Source organism: Brachypodium distachyon, chromosome 2 (assembly GCF_000005505.3).
Source record: "Brachypodium distachyon strain Bd21 chromosome 2, Brachypodium_distachyon_v3.0, whole genome shotgun sequence".
Classification (NCBI taxonomy): Eukaryota; Viridiplantae; Streptophyta; class Magnoliopsida; order Poales; family Poaceae; genus Brachypodium; species Brachypodium distachyon.
Genome location: NC_016132.3, coordinates 57355141 through 57369354, shown reverse-complemented (window position 1 = coordinate 57369354; position 14214 = coordinate 57355141). Strand labels below are relative to the sequence as shown.

The 14214-nt window shown below is 44.5% G+C and overlaps 2 protein-coding genes and 1 long non-coding RNA gene across 3 annotated transcripts; 2 read left to right on the top strand and 1 right to left on the bottom strand.

Annotated features, from left to right (window-relative positions):
- Window positions 1–2599: 2599 nt before the first annotated feature.
- LOC100821386 (jasmonate O-methyltransferase) lies at window positions 2600–4538 on the bottom strand. Its single transcript, XM_003564984.4, has 4 exons — window positions 4227–4538; window positions 3627–4013; window positions 3282–3548; window positions 2600–3179 (listed from the first exon to the last, which is right to left on the bottom strand). The coding sequence occupies exons 1-4, from the start codon at window positions 4284–4286 to the stop codon at window positions 2808–2810; spliced, it is 1086 nt and encodes a 361-aa protein (XP_003565032.1). The 5' UTR covers window positions 4287–4538; the 3' UTR covers window positions 2600–2807.
- A 4791-nt stretch (window positions 4539–9329) lies between these two features.
- Window positions 9330–13552, top strand: LOC104583373. The gene is made up of 4 exons (XM_024458880.1): window positions 9330–9939; window positions 10962–11100; window positions 11939–12440; window positions 12949–13552. Exons 1-4 carry the CDS (start codon window positions 9493–9495, stop codon window positions 12998–13000), a joined length of 1140 nt encoding a protein of 379 aa, XP_024314648.1. The 5' UTR covers window positions 9330–9492; the 3' UTR covers window positions 13001–13552.
- On the top strand, window positions 10547–11579 carry LOC112268536. Its single transcript, XR_002964184.1, has 2 exons — window positions 10547–10696; window positions 10962–11579. It is a non-coding gene; the product is annotated as an uncharacterized LOC112268536 (long non-coding RNA).
- Window positions 13553–14214: the final 662 nt, after the last annotated feature.

Here is a 14214-nt window from a genome sequence, read left to right as displayed (position 1 = left end):
GGCTCGTGATCGCACGATATCTTAGCCGCCGTTACATGCATAGAGATCCAAACCTGCGTTGACTTGGGAAAGCTGCAATTGGTTCTGCTTGTCAGTCTTGCACACAGAGTCGACAGTAGTACACACAAGCCTACTAACTAAGGCAACCACTATCGATGTGGTGCCTTCACAACACAAACCGATACTAAACTGGTGCAATAAGGTGCCACGGCTGCCGCATAACTCAGCGATGGTTGCTTTTCACGGGCTTCCTCCTGTCCTGCTCAACTTTCTGCAATCAACTTGTACTTCTTCAGAAAAGCATAGGGTATGTTTGGTTTGTTGCCCTACTAGCTCTACCAGCCCAACATTTTTTTTTTAAAAAAAGGTATGAACGGTATGTTATTGGTTTGTTACCAAGCGTAAAAGAACATGTCAACATGCCATACAGACAGCATTAGGAGTAGCAACAGTTGGCTAAGTAGTATAAGCATTTACTACTTATCGCCTAACTCCTAACTATGCTGCCTCAAGCGAGCATGTATGTGTGGATTTTCCGCTGCCAAGTTTCATGCACTTGCTTCTCGAAACCTTTACTTTTTGAATTCAACCTCTTTTTTTTTTTACCAGTTGAATTCAACCTTTCAACTGTGCAAGCTCTAGTATTTTTATTTCGAGCGACGTGCAAGCGCTACTCACGTACAAGGCCAGGGGATTTGGGTGGGCCTGCTATTTCTCACGTACGAGGCCTGTTATGCTACGTTTAACGGGCCGAGCCTATCGAATACGGGCCCAGTATACTATTGCCGTTGTTGGGCGAGGCCCGTCGTCTTCTCCGCGAGACGAGATCAGCCTTTTCCAGCTCTTCCGATCCCAAATCCCAATCCAAGAAGGCCGGCCGGAGACCTCCTCCTCCGCCTCTCTTCATTCTCCACCTCCAAGCGAATCCTCCTCAATCGAGATTTTTTATAATATACATCCTCAATCGAGATACCGCCGGGTGGATCGAGGTCGGCCAAGTCATGGCGCGGCAGAGATTCACGGCCGCTGAGCATCGCCGGCGGCCAGAGAGGAGGTAGGTGCGGATTGGCGGCGATGTTGGCGTCCTTTTGCGCGCCGGCGATGCGTGGGGGACGCGCACGCGGCGGGGCAGAAGAAGCGCCTGCGGCCACTGTTCGGGCCTTCGTGGTAAGTAATGGCGCGGCAGAGATTCACACGGGCGAATGTGCTTTGAGGCAATATCATTGGAACGCCTGCCTCCAAGGGAAACAACCATCGGGCCTCCTGGCACTAATTCTTTGGCTCTCAGCTCCAGGAAAAGTCTAAAAGCTTTCTTGAACTGCTGCGTGTAAGCGTCAAGCACCACAGGGAGCCTTTCACGCCTACCATGCTCATCAACGTCATACGCCCGGGATCCGGTTCCTCGTTAGATCCTCAGGAGCCTGTGAAAGTAAAATTTCTTGCTTTCATACGCCGGGATCCGGTTCCTCGTTTGATCCTCGGTATACCAAGAAGTATTAGATCGGGATACTAAGTTCATGTCCCACTTTTGGCGGTCATTATGGAGGCAAATGGGTACTATTTTGAATTTTAGTACGGCTTATCATCCCCAAACGGATGGACAAACTGAAGTGGTAAATAGAAGTTTGGGAAAAATGTTACGAGCTCTTGTCGGTGACAAACCAAAGCAATGGGATACAGTTCTAACACATGCAGAATTTGCCTTCAACCGTACCCCAAATTGTACTACTAGAATGTCCCCATTTGAAATAGTATATGGCCGAATTCCTAATGGAGTGCTCGAACTAGCACCTATACCTACTGTTGGAAGAAAAAGTTCCAAAGGAGATAGCATGGTAGATGAAATTGGTTCAATCCATAAGCTTGTGAAACAGAGGATACAAGAGAGCAATGCTAAATACAAAGCTATGGCCGATCGACATCGCCGTCTACTTGTATTTGAGGGAGGTGATTACGTGTGGGTTGTCCTGACTGAAGAACGCTTCCCTCCCAGTGAGTACAGCAAACTAAGCCAGAGGAAAATTGGCCCATGCAAGGTGATCAAGAGGATCAATGATAATGCCTATCAGATAAAATTGCCTAACCATTTAGGTATTTCTGATGTGTTCAACGTGAAGCACCTTGTGCCATATCATGGAGACCTGCCTGAAGAGAAGACTGAAGCTCGAGGACAAGTTCTTCCGTGCCCGGGGTGAATGATGCAGGCAAAGTGACCACAAGTGATTAGCTGAATAAGAAGGGTCAAAGTCAGAATCATAGAACTTTAGTTTTATTTCTTTTTATTTATGTTGGGTCACCCTTTGTGAATCATAGAGCTTTAGTTTTATTTCTTTTTATTTATGTTGGGTCACCCTTTGTGTAATGTATCCAGTTTCTAGAGAGGCCCTGCGTGGCTTACTTAGGAAGGACCCTTGGTCTCTAGAACACTGAAGAACCTGTATGAACAAACGACTGAAATCAAGCACTGCTAGTAGCAGCCTCATCTAATTCCCTGCTTCTCTTGCTCGTGTGCCTCTTAATTTCTGATCTGTTAGCTGAATCAATTGACCCCCCTACATCAGTTACACCGTTGAAGTAGAAGGTTATAACTTTGATGGTATAGGGGTTATGGACATCCACGTTAATATTTCGTAACAACATAATTAAACTTGCAGTGCATTGTTAATCTGCTTTAACACGAACAACAATAGCTGATTTGCTGTACTTTTTCCCGTTAAGTTACTACTGTCACCACCAGCCCAGGCTCGTGATCGCACGATGTCTGAGGCGCCATTACATGCATACGAAATGGCCCCGGCTTACGTCAGCTATTGTTTGGTCAGCGATACAGCCATCAAAATTCCCTCAGAAAATACGGCAATCAAAGGTACTCCCTGTCTGCAAAGCTCGTCCTGCAAGCTTCCCTCCAGACTCCAGCGCCGCTCCGCGGCCCTCACGAATTCATCCATATCCACTTCACCGAAATGCTGCACAACTATCGGCTCGAACACGGCTCTCATATGGTTTGCGAACCAGCTTGCGGTCATGAGAGCGCTGTCGATGCCGCTTGTAAGATCGTGGACACGCATCTCGTTGATCGAAAATGAGCCCTCGTCTTGGATGACCTCCCTCAGCTCTTCGTCGGAAGGTCCATATATCGGCACATAGAAAGAATCAATCTTTGTTTTGTCAATCGCACCCTGTCAAATCATATCAAAAGATCAGGAGATGAAATTCATGGCGTGTTGCTGTATTCATTTGCAACTTACAAAATGTTATCCTAGAAAAGTAAAGCAATGTACCTCCGAGGCCATGACATGTAAAATCTCATATAAGGCTTCCCAGGGGCGAATGGATTTTGAGGCGATCTCATTGGAACGTCTCCCTGCAAGGGAAACAACCATTCGGCCTCCAGGGACTAATTCTTTGGCTCTCAGTTCCAGGAAAAGTCTAAAGTCTTTCTTGAACTGTTGTGTATAAGCCTCAAGGACCATAGGGAGCCTTTCACGCCTAGCTTGATCATCAATGTCATACGCGGGGATCTGGTTCCTCATTAAGTCTTCAGGAGCCTGTAAAAATAATGTTTTGCTCACATAATCGACGAGTAGTGCAACTGGTTGATCTATCGAGCGGTGTCAAATTCACACCTTCGAGAGCCAATGCAGGCTGTTGGACGAGCAAACGAATTGAAGGGAGCCACTGGTGAAGAGCCTCCCATAAAACGACCCTGGTGCAATGCCGGTCACGACAACAGGCCCGTTGTTTCGCTGGAGCGTGACAAGGTTCTTCACCACCGTGTTGAAGTCGTTGTCAGGCAGGTCGTTGAGAAGGACACAGACTTCCGGTAGTGGCTGCTGGAGCTGAAGGCAGTGATTGTGCATGGCCTCGACAGCAATCGAGACCAGTGCTAGCGCGTTTGGGCCGGAGGAGCATCCCAGGTCCGCTATCACCAACTTTCCGGGCAACAAGGTACTGCTGCATAACTCAACGATGGCAGCTTCTATCAGGGGCTTCATCCTTTTTTGTTCAGCATTCTGCAGTCGATTTGTACTTTGTCAGAAAATATAGTCTAATCTATAACTAAAATGTATATTTCAACTTCCCCAGTTCTTCAAATGTCAGTTGTATAAGGTATTATGAATAAGTTCTTCATGAAACAATTTTGAGAAGCCAAGTGTCGAAGTACAGCTGTACAGGTATACAGGCCATAGAAACATCATTGGTGAATTAATCAAGAGAGAAGAGACCTGAAGACCGGAGTTGCAGGCATAGCTTGTTTCTCCTCGTCCTTGATTCATATGCACCATCTGTTTGGAAGTCACGGCTTTGCTTGAGGTGCGCTAACCTTCAGATCTTGAACCTGCAGGAACCGGATTAGGAAGGCAATGCTGAACGTAATAGAAGTTCAGCACTTCCTGTTTTCAATGCTCCCTTCTGGGATTCTTGCTGCTAGGATGGGAGCAATGGCAGCTTGCTTTATTATGGGTACCAGGGGAATCTTTTCCCTATGGCACTGGTACCACACGTTGCGCTATCTCTACAGGGCATAACAAGCCAACGGAGTTGTTCCTGTTAAGTGTATTACATATCGTCTTCATATCAGATTGGTCTTTAGGTATTGTTGTTGGTCTTATCATCTACGCCCACGTCTGGTGTAAGGGAAGTTATCGTTTATTTCCACATCCAGTGTAAAGCGGGTTGTATCATATTGTATCCCTTTTTCCTGTGTTTTTTGGGTTGAAAAAAAAGACTAGCCAATGTGAAGGCAGAAGGCTGAAATGTTGGTCAGAACAGTACCTGTCACTAGCAGAGGTAACATGTGCTTCTGGAGTAGCTTTTTTTCTTTTCTTTTGAGAGGAGCTTCTTGAATCTTGAGTAGCAGATCTTTTGTTTTGGCCTCGTTTAAATCGTTCGAGATTCCAATAGGAGAAGGCAAACTCGCAATGCTACTCATCAGGGGCAATAGCTACAGCTTTGGTTTATTGTGTTCAGCCTTGAGGGCGAAATGTTGGTAAAAAAACGTGCCAGGATTACCTGTCACTAGCAGAGGGAACATCTGTTTTTGAAGTAGCGGACTTGTTTTGACCACATTCTAAATTGTTCAATATGAGTTCCAATGGGAAAAAGCAAGCATGCAAGACATTTTAGAGAAGCAGAGACAACATTTTGTTATGGGGTGATAAAAAAATTACTCAGAGAATTACCGTGACTGTGCGCTTGAGTTGTTCTTTACATAGTTAGCTGAGTGAGTTCATGGGCCGCCAGCATTTTGCTAATGGGTACACATGACATGATAGTTCATTCAGAATTTACTATGGATCTATGGGAATATTCACAGCACATCCCAGGATGTAGTTTATATTGTAGTGTACATACGCTGATTGTCGCCTTTTAAAATGGAGAAAAGTAATTTTTTCGTCTCTCGACTTTTCGGAAAGTTCGCTTTTCGTCCCTCAAAAAAATTTCGTAATTTTTTCGTCCCTCAATTTTCAAAACCGGACACTTTTAGTCCCTCAGTCCATCCAAAGTGGTTTTTCTAGCCACGTGTCTGGTTTTTGCATAGTTTTTTCACTTATTTTTTTTTCAATCAAGATATGGATGATGCAGATGGAGGAGAAGTACAACTAGTGTCTGGACGAGATCCGGAACACGACAACTAGCCTCGGCGGTCATGGGATTAAGTTCAAACCGGACACGTGGTTAGATAAACCACTTCGGATAGCCTTAAGGACTAAAAGTGTCCGGTTTTGAAAGTTGGGGAATGAAAAAAATACGAATTGTTTTTGAGGGACAAGAAATGAACTTTGCAACAAGTTGAGAGACCAAAAAATTACTTTCCTAGATGCAGCCATAAAGATACAAGGGAACTAACTGTTCTTACAAAATATTGCCTTTTAAGAAGCAATCAACCATGTCGAAGCACAGCAGTTACCTGGTCATGCCTTCGTGAGCGATGCGACCAGCATAACTCGCGGGTTTGTGGCAAGTTCTTCCAGCAAGCTGCCTAGGAGGCTCGTGAACGCATCTACTCCGTACAGTCTTTGAGAAAATTGTCCCTAGAGACGCATCTAGAACTCTTATAATTAAGCTATGGATGATAGGCACGACTTAGTACTGACCAATTCAGTTTTGGCTGTCTTGTAAATCTTTTTAAAATGGTTTAATGAGTTTAATTTAAACATTCGAAGCTCGCTGGAAAAAAAATACCCCTACGTCCTAAAATAACGGATTTGTATAAGAATAAAAATATATATACAAATACACGTCCGTTAATTTGGGACCGAAAGTAGTACTACTTCTCTGGTTGAGCTTGAAATGTTGAACTAAATGCCACAGGCCCAATGCAGGAAGGCTCTTTCTCCAAACAAAGACCAACGATCTACACGTATTTGGACGGATTATACAGGTCATCTTGAGGTCTTGTGGAAACGTTGGTTCCATGGGTGCGGAGACACGTCCCTGTCGAGCCACCCAATTGCAACAAGCGTTTGACTTCTGAAGGGTTTTTTCTACTTCCGGCCGGGAGCTTCGAATCATTCACTCCAAGTAAGGAATACCTACTCCATTACCCCATCGCCATTCTAGCAAATATATACAATTAATGGCCGTCCTTCTGATTAACTTATGTGTGCTCAATAGGCTGGGTCTACCATATATGCATAGTACTTGTGCATTGCTCTTGCAAGCAAGCCCCACCCACCCCCCACCCCAGCAGGCCAGGATGCTCTTGGGAAAGGTGATCTCTACATAATTCGTCCATTTATACCATGTTCTTTTTTTTTGCATTTGCTACTTCTTCCGTTCCGAAATAAATGACGTGAATTTATACAGTGGTTTTATTCATTTCCATGTGACTTGGACATACGGTTCCAAACCTATATATGACATGGCACGTGTCGTCGTGTGAAAAGGAAAAATAAATTTAGGTCGGTGTTATATGAACTGATAGAGCTCTTCTTATGTATAAAAAAATGTGGAAAACCCTGGCTGAGTCTAATTGAAGGAAACATATCGAAGGAGCATTTTCAGAAGAAAAAAAGTTAAGCATTTACATGATTTTTTTTTCCGAAAAAGAGGGAATCCGCTGGCATCCTTTTCATGTAAAATGGAAAAATTTCCTGACCGAGAAATAAAAACAGTGGCATTTTTCTCAGGTTATCGTTCCAGTGGCATGTTTCCGAATGCGTTGAGCTGGCAGAGGCATATATTTAGCACCTCCTTGTTATTTTTTTCCGACAGATAGCGAGATTTGTCGATCTTGTACTTCCTCCGTCACATAATTTTTGTCAAAATATTACATGTATTTATACGTTTTTTAAATAAATATATTTATTTTTGGACAAATTTAGGACAAGAGACAAGTTTAAGACAAGAATTATGAGACGGAGGAGGAAGTACGAAAATTTGCGTCACAAGGAGATCGACATGTGTGATTTTCCGTCGTGTGTGGCATCGTAATACTCCAATCTTTTAACCGCATCTCCGGATTTCTATTTACCTTTCTCTTTTGCAATTCAACAATCAGGTACATGTTGTTCCCGTGGCGAATATGCTGCCGCTGCCGCTGCCGTGATGGGCCCCGTCGGCGTGCGTCGGGCCAATCATGTTTTCAGTGCTAAAGCTGCAAAAGGTACTGGCTTGGCTTGGAACAAGGAAAAGAAAGATTATACGGAGTACTCCTAGTAACTATCGGTACCGGATGAGACTAAAACCATCTACAGTATATTCCATCTCATTCTAGTTGTTCATGCAAAACTCATATGGCACGACACTATGATGTTTTGTTCATCATCGATGAATGGAACAGGGGCGAAAAGCCCTTGATCTAAAAAAAAAACTCATATGGCATGGGCTTTGTATGTGCTAACTTTTAGTGGAATTACTAGTCCTTATACGGTGTAATAAAACAGTACTTATTTATGTAACCTTTTGTGACTTCAGATGTGTTTACTGAATCAAAATGAAAAGAGTGCAAACTCTTATATTGTCTATATTAGTTTCCGTATTTTATGGAGCGGTGCCTCGTCCAACCGGTGAACCAGATTCAGGCCAAAATATTCGTCATCACATAAATTTACACTGATTGTTTTCGGTTTTGCTATTTCTCAAGCGACACGATAACAACCTTTTGATTCAATCATTGAGATTTGTGTAAGATTAATGTAAGTCCAACGAATAAGAAAATTTTCATTGGATGGCTATGATTGTCGACTGAGAAATAACTATTTCTTAGACGAGTGAGAAATAGACACTCTCGATTGTTTTCTAGAGAAACACTGTCAAATTTGGGCAAAGTTCAGGTTGAAAATGACCAGAACCTCATAGTTTTTAAATACTCACCCAAAGGAATCTAAGCCATTGGATATGCAATAGACGGAGGAGACGAAGGGCGAGGAAGTACTGGGCAGGCAAAGGAATCTAAACCCTCACCGGCCCGTGGCGGCGGCTGCGGAGGAGCTTCGCCGCGCCTTTGGAGATGCAGGCGGCGGCGCTGCTAGCCGTGGCAGCACCGTATGCCCGTTATGGTGGCGTGGGCATCGTGGTCCCTCCACACCGACTGAATCGATCCGACGGTGGCGGCGCGCTGGTGAGGCTCTCAGCGACGGCGGAGCGCATGGGCGGGCCCTAGGTCGCGAGGACTGTGGAGCTGGAGGTAAAGGACGGCTCCATGACACACCGCGGCAAGGGGCGGCTCGCGGCCACGGCCACCGGAGTGGAGGCTGCGGCACGCGACGGCGAAGCGGCGACCAAGAGCGTCGAGGCCGCGGTTAAGGAGCAGCGTCGAGGCCTATGCCTGACACCTAGGGCCATCCATTTTGCTTGACGTCGACTCAAACTTCGGGATCGGTGGTTCGTTTTAGTCGGTCAGTAGTTCTCGTTCCATGACGGATGCCTTGATTTGTTCCGGTGAATTGCTCATCTTGTTTTCGTAATTTGTGCTGCTCTTTGCTCAGAATCTTTTAAACATGGTGGTAGATGCTGATTGCAGATTGCTGCATCATCACTCTATTTTATCCAAATTCATTTAACATGCATTGATGCCTTATGGTTGATACATGCCATGTGAACTTGTGTCTTGGCTACTACAGAATTTCGAGGAGTTTAAATTTCAATGTACCTGCAGGACTGCGAACCAACCCCATCGAAGATGAGACTCGGATGGCCAAAAAGCCCGAGGAACCACTTTACCCTGATGACTGCCAAGTGATTCCCGAGGCAAACTTCTAAGTCTAACAACTTCTTTTTGTGGAAGTTTTTCTCATGGTTAACTTATCATGAATAATTGACTAATTTACAATTGGTCAGTGATGAACTGACGATGAGCTTGTATGGACATTTATATTAGGTTCCTGGGGCAGACCTGATGCCACGAATTTATCAAATCAGCTTGATGCTAAGATCGATGAGCGACGGGGAGATCAGCATAAATTTGCCTGCTTCGTCTTCACATTGGGCTCAGGTGAGCAGCCGAGGCAAATCGGGTCGGTGTACTCGTGGGTGGAGCCGGAGGAAATGCACGAATCTGTCCTTGTCTGTGGTAGCCTTCATTGGTATCGGGAGGAGCTGGGGAGCGAAAGTAACATGATATTGGTGTTTGACACCACAGGCGAGGTGTTCTGGCAGATGTGTGCTCCGGTTGTTTCTAGCAGTACAAGACTGTTTGAGATGGATGGCACACTCGGCATGTCCACGGTAAATGATGAAGCGAAAATTGTTGATATCTGGGTGATGAAGGACTATGAAAGCGAGGTATGGGCCCTCAAGTGCCGGGTTGAATTGCCTGTTGCGGAGATCAGGTTGCAGTTTGGGACCTATGGAAATTTTTGGACAGCGATGGTAGATTTTTGGAATCTGATTGTCGTGTCTGTGGATGGTGAGCTGCTTGTGCTCCTAGCATATGATGACTGGCTACTTCTGGTTGACATGGATGGCAAGTTGGTTGACAGTTCCCGTAAGGAATAATTCAGTGTTTGGCAGATGTGGTTCAAGCAGACTCTTATTCCTCATGCCTTCTTTCCGACTCTAGAGGTTCAGGTTGCGAACGCTTCTCCTTTCATCTGAAGGCTGTTGAGTGTTTTGAGTAAGGTGCTGCTTCTTAAGCTCTCTGTATCCTCATGGGTGGCAATATGTATTAACTGGATCTACTATGAGCCAGCTAGCTTCTTTGTTGATGTATAAATAAGTTATCGTTAGGAAGCTTTGACTGTTGAAATGGTTGCATGAAATTTTATTTCGTTGAGTATCCTTTGAGCTGAAGTGGCTATGATGAGTGTTGACGCTAAACTCATCAAGTCATTTTGCTTGGTGTTTGAAATTTGCCAATTAATACAACCCTCATGTCTGTTTTCTTGAACTGAAGAATTGACTTTGCCTTTTTTGTTTTTCTTTACCTAGTGATCTTCTTTGTAATCATAGTTAGCAATCTAGCTGCCTCATGTCTCTGTTTCTTCAACGGAAGAATTGACTTGGCTTTTTATTGAGGTCTTCTTCTCTTTTGGAGTTTTTTTTTACAGTAAAGGTTCTCTTTATTGCTTAGATAATATGGTTACATTGTTCACCAAAACAGGTACAATACTGGGAGGAGGAGAATCAAACCAGGATGTACCTGCTGAAGATTTAGCTAATCGCGAGGGCAGTGCAGAATTTCGATATTCGCAAACTGATCACCACTTTGCAGTGCTTCAAAAACAATTAAAGACTTGGCTTTTTTATCGAGGTCTTCTCTTTTTGAGTTCTTAGTGCTAAATGTTCAACACATATGCATAAGTTTCCTGGCTTTAAGTATTGCCGTAGCTGACGATGAAGTGAGGCAGTTGCGCCTGATTTCTAGAAGATCTTGGAGCTGTACGCGTTAAATTGAACGATTACATTATGGTCAACTTTTCAACGAAATGTTCTGTTGCGGATCCATTTTTCTTCATGGTTCCATTCATCTGTTTAGGTATTGAAATGAAATGTTCTGTTATAATTTGTTCCGACAGATGTGTGCACCGGCTGTTCCTACAATTGCTCACCTGTTTGAGATGGATGGCATGCCTGGCATGTCCAGCGTCAATGATGAAGTGACAATTGTTGATATCTGGGTGATGAAGGACTATGAAAGCAAGATGTGGCCTTCAGGTGCCGGGTTGAATTGCCGGTTGCGGGGATCAAGATGTGGTTTGGAATAAATGGATGTTGTTGGAATTGGAATGTGGTGGCCATTCCTCATGGCGATCTTCTCGTGCTGGTCGAAATTGGTGATCGGCTGATTCAGCTTGACATGGATAGCAAGTTGGTTGCCAGTTTCCGTCGTAACTACCTCAATCTTACTCAATTTCGGCTCAAACAAACCCTTGTTCAGCATGCCTCTTTCCGACGCTAGAGTTGCCTTTCATATGATGGCTGTCGAGTGAGGTGTTGCTTCTTTACGGCCTAGCTGCCCACATCTGCAATATGTATGTAGCTGATCGATCGCTCCACTAAGCTTTGATGATGTATAAAAAGTCATGCTGAAGAAACTTTGATTGTTAGAGTTGCCTTTCTTTGAATATCCTTTGGGCTGAAGTGCCTGTCGTGGGTGCTGACGATATTGTCAATTCATCATTTGATCTGTCTCATGTCTGTTTCCTTGAACCGAAGAATTGACTTTGCTTCTTTCTTTTTTTTATCTAATGATCCTTTTAGTATACTCTCTCCGAAAAACAACAACAACAATTTAGGACCAGAGGGAGTACAAGATGCCGCATGCCCGCATGTCTGTTTCTTGAACTAAAGAACTGGCTTGGCTTTTTACCGTGGCCTTCTTTATTTTGGGAGATCACCAAAGTGGTCTTCTTAATGCTACATATTTTGCAAATATACATATGTTCCTATGTTTTGTTCCTGCTGACGATGGAATGAGGCAGATTATCCTCTTTGTTGACTTGCAAGCTGCACCTGACGCCATGTCAAACTATATTGTTGTTTGACACCACAGCTGAGTCGTTCCGACAGATGTGTGTCCCTGCTGTTCTTGACTTCACTCAGCTGTTTGAGATGGATGGCATGCTAGGCATGTCCAGTGTCAATGATGAAAGTACAATTGTTGATATCTGGGTGATGAAGGACTACGAACGCGAGGTATGGACCTTCAGGTGCCGGGTCGAATTGCCGGTTGCGGAGATCAGGGTGCAGTTTGGAAAGTATGAATGTCCCTGGGACTGGCATGTGGAGGTCATGCCTCACGGTGAGCTGTTCCTGCTGGTCGAGAATGGCGACTGGCTACTTCAGGTTGACATGGATAGCAAGTTGGTTGATAGTTTCCAACTTAAACGCCTCGGTCTTGCTGAATTTCGGCACAAGCAGACTCTCGTTCAGCATGCCTTCTTTCCGACACTAGAGGGTTACGTGGTGAACGCTTTGCCTTTCATCTTATGGCTGTCCAGTGAGGTGCTGCTTCTTAACAGCCTAGTTGTACGTATCCTCATGAGCTGCAATATGTATGTACTCGATCACCCGCTATAGCTGGCTTCTTTGTTGATGCATGAAAAGTTATGTTGAAGAAGCTTTGAGTTTTACATGGTTGCTTGAAATTATATTTTTTTGAACATCTGTTGGGCTGAAGTGTCTATCATGAGTGTTGATGCTAAACGCTGAACTTACTAATTCATTTTGGTCGGTGTTTGAGATTCGCCAATTGACTTTTCTTTTCTTGATCTATTGATCTTTTTATACTACTCGGAAGTTAGCGAATTCGCTGCCTCATATCTGTTTATTGGACTAAAGAAATGGCTTGGATTTTTACCGTGGCCTTCTTTATTTTGAGAGATCACCTAGTGATCTTCTTAATGTTACATATTTTGCAAATATACGTATGTTCCAAGTTCCTATGTTTTTTTTCTAGCTGAGGATGAAACGGGGCAGATTATCCTCTTTGTTGACTTGCAAGCTGCACCTGATTTTTAGAAAAGCTTGTAGCACTACAGCTAAATTGAATGAGTGCACTAGTCAGGTTTTCTTCATGAAGCCATTGTATCTGGTTAATTATGGAGACAAGTAAGCAAAGAACGATCTCCTTCTTGGAACACTGGTCATTCTGTTTTACAAACCTGACGTGAAGGCCCTCTTCGTGCTTCGGCGTTTTTTCGTTGCCCTGTATGGAAGTCTCCATCATTTCACTTTGGGTTCCAAAAACAATCTGAAGGAATGCTTCATATATGTAACCATGATATGATCAGGCTCAGGTCCCGCATTGTGTTGTTCCTCTTTGTGATGCATCTCCATTTCCATCTGCAAGTGTCGCTAGACCATTTGGGTTACCTGTGGCTCAAGCAGAGGCCAATTATGTGTTGTAGAAGTTGCAATGGAGTCGCTATGATTCTGGATGTATTACGTGCCATTGGTTGCTGGATCACTCGGTACTGCATAAGCCGATAAGCATGCATTGATCAGGTGCTCTCAAGTTCTGGGTACTCACCGCCACTATTTATGTGTTTTTAGTTGTTTTGCTTCTTGTATCTGTTGGGTTGGAGGGAAAGCTGTGTGTTTGCTATGAACATTTTCTTTCTGTAAGCAGAGATTTTATTAATGGACGATTTTTTTTTTGAGAATAGAATAGGTTTTGCTATGAAATTGAGATTTTTTTTTTGAGAGGATGAACTTGAGATCTATGGTGTCTTTGGTTGCCTGTGGGGTCTCGGCCTCCATCGAATGGCGGCCCTGGCCGAGCACATGCAGGGAAGATGAGTACGGTTAGAGCTTTTTATCGGGCCTGGCCGCCTGGCCCTGGGCCAAAGCCCAAAGGACAAACCGCAGCAGCTCAAGTCTCTCCATTCCCCATCTCAAAAAAAAAAGTCTCCATTCCCAGTTTCCCTCGAAAGGCCTAGGTCCTCCCTCTCTTTCCGCCGCCAGCCTGCCACCACTCGCCGTCGCTGACATCGCCAAGACTCCTCTTGTCCGTCTGACGGGAGACAACAGCTAGGATGAGCTCCCAGCCGGCGACCCTGGAGAAGGCCACGGGAGCTGGAGCCTCGTCTCACCACCGCGGGCTCCCTCCCGAGATCCTGATATGGGAAATCCTCGTCCGCCTACCCCCGAAGCCCCTCCTCCGCTGCCGCGACTGGTGCCGCTTAGAGCTGCAAGTTTGTGACCCTCCTTAGTTCAATCAAATGAAATAGTTTTTCAAAAAGTTGTGTCATTTTAAAACTTTAGTTCATTTGGTTGAACTAAGGAGGGTCACAGGGTACCCTAAGGGTCACAAACTTACAGCTCTAG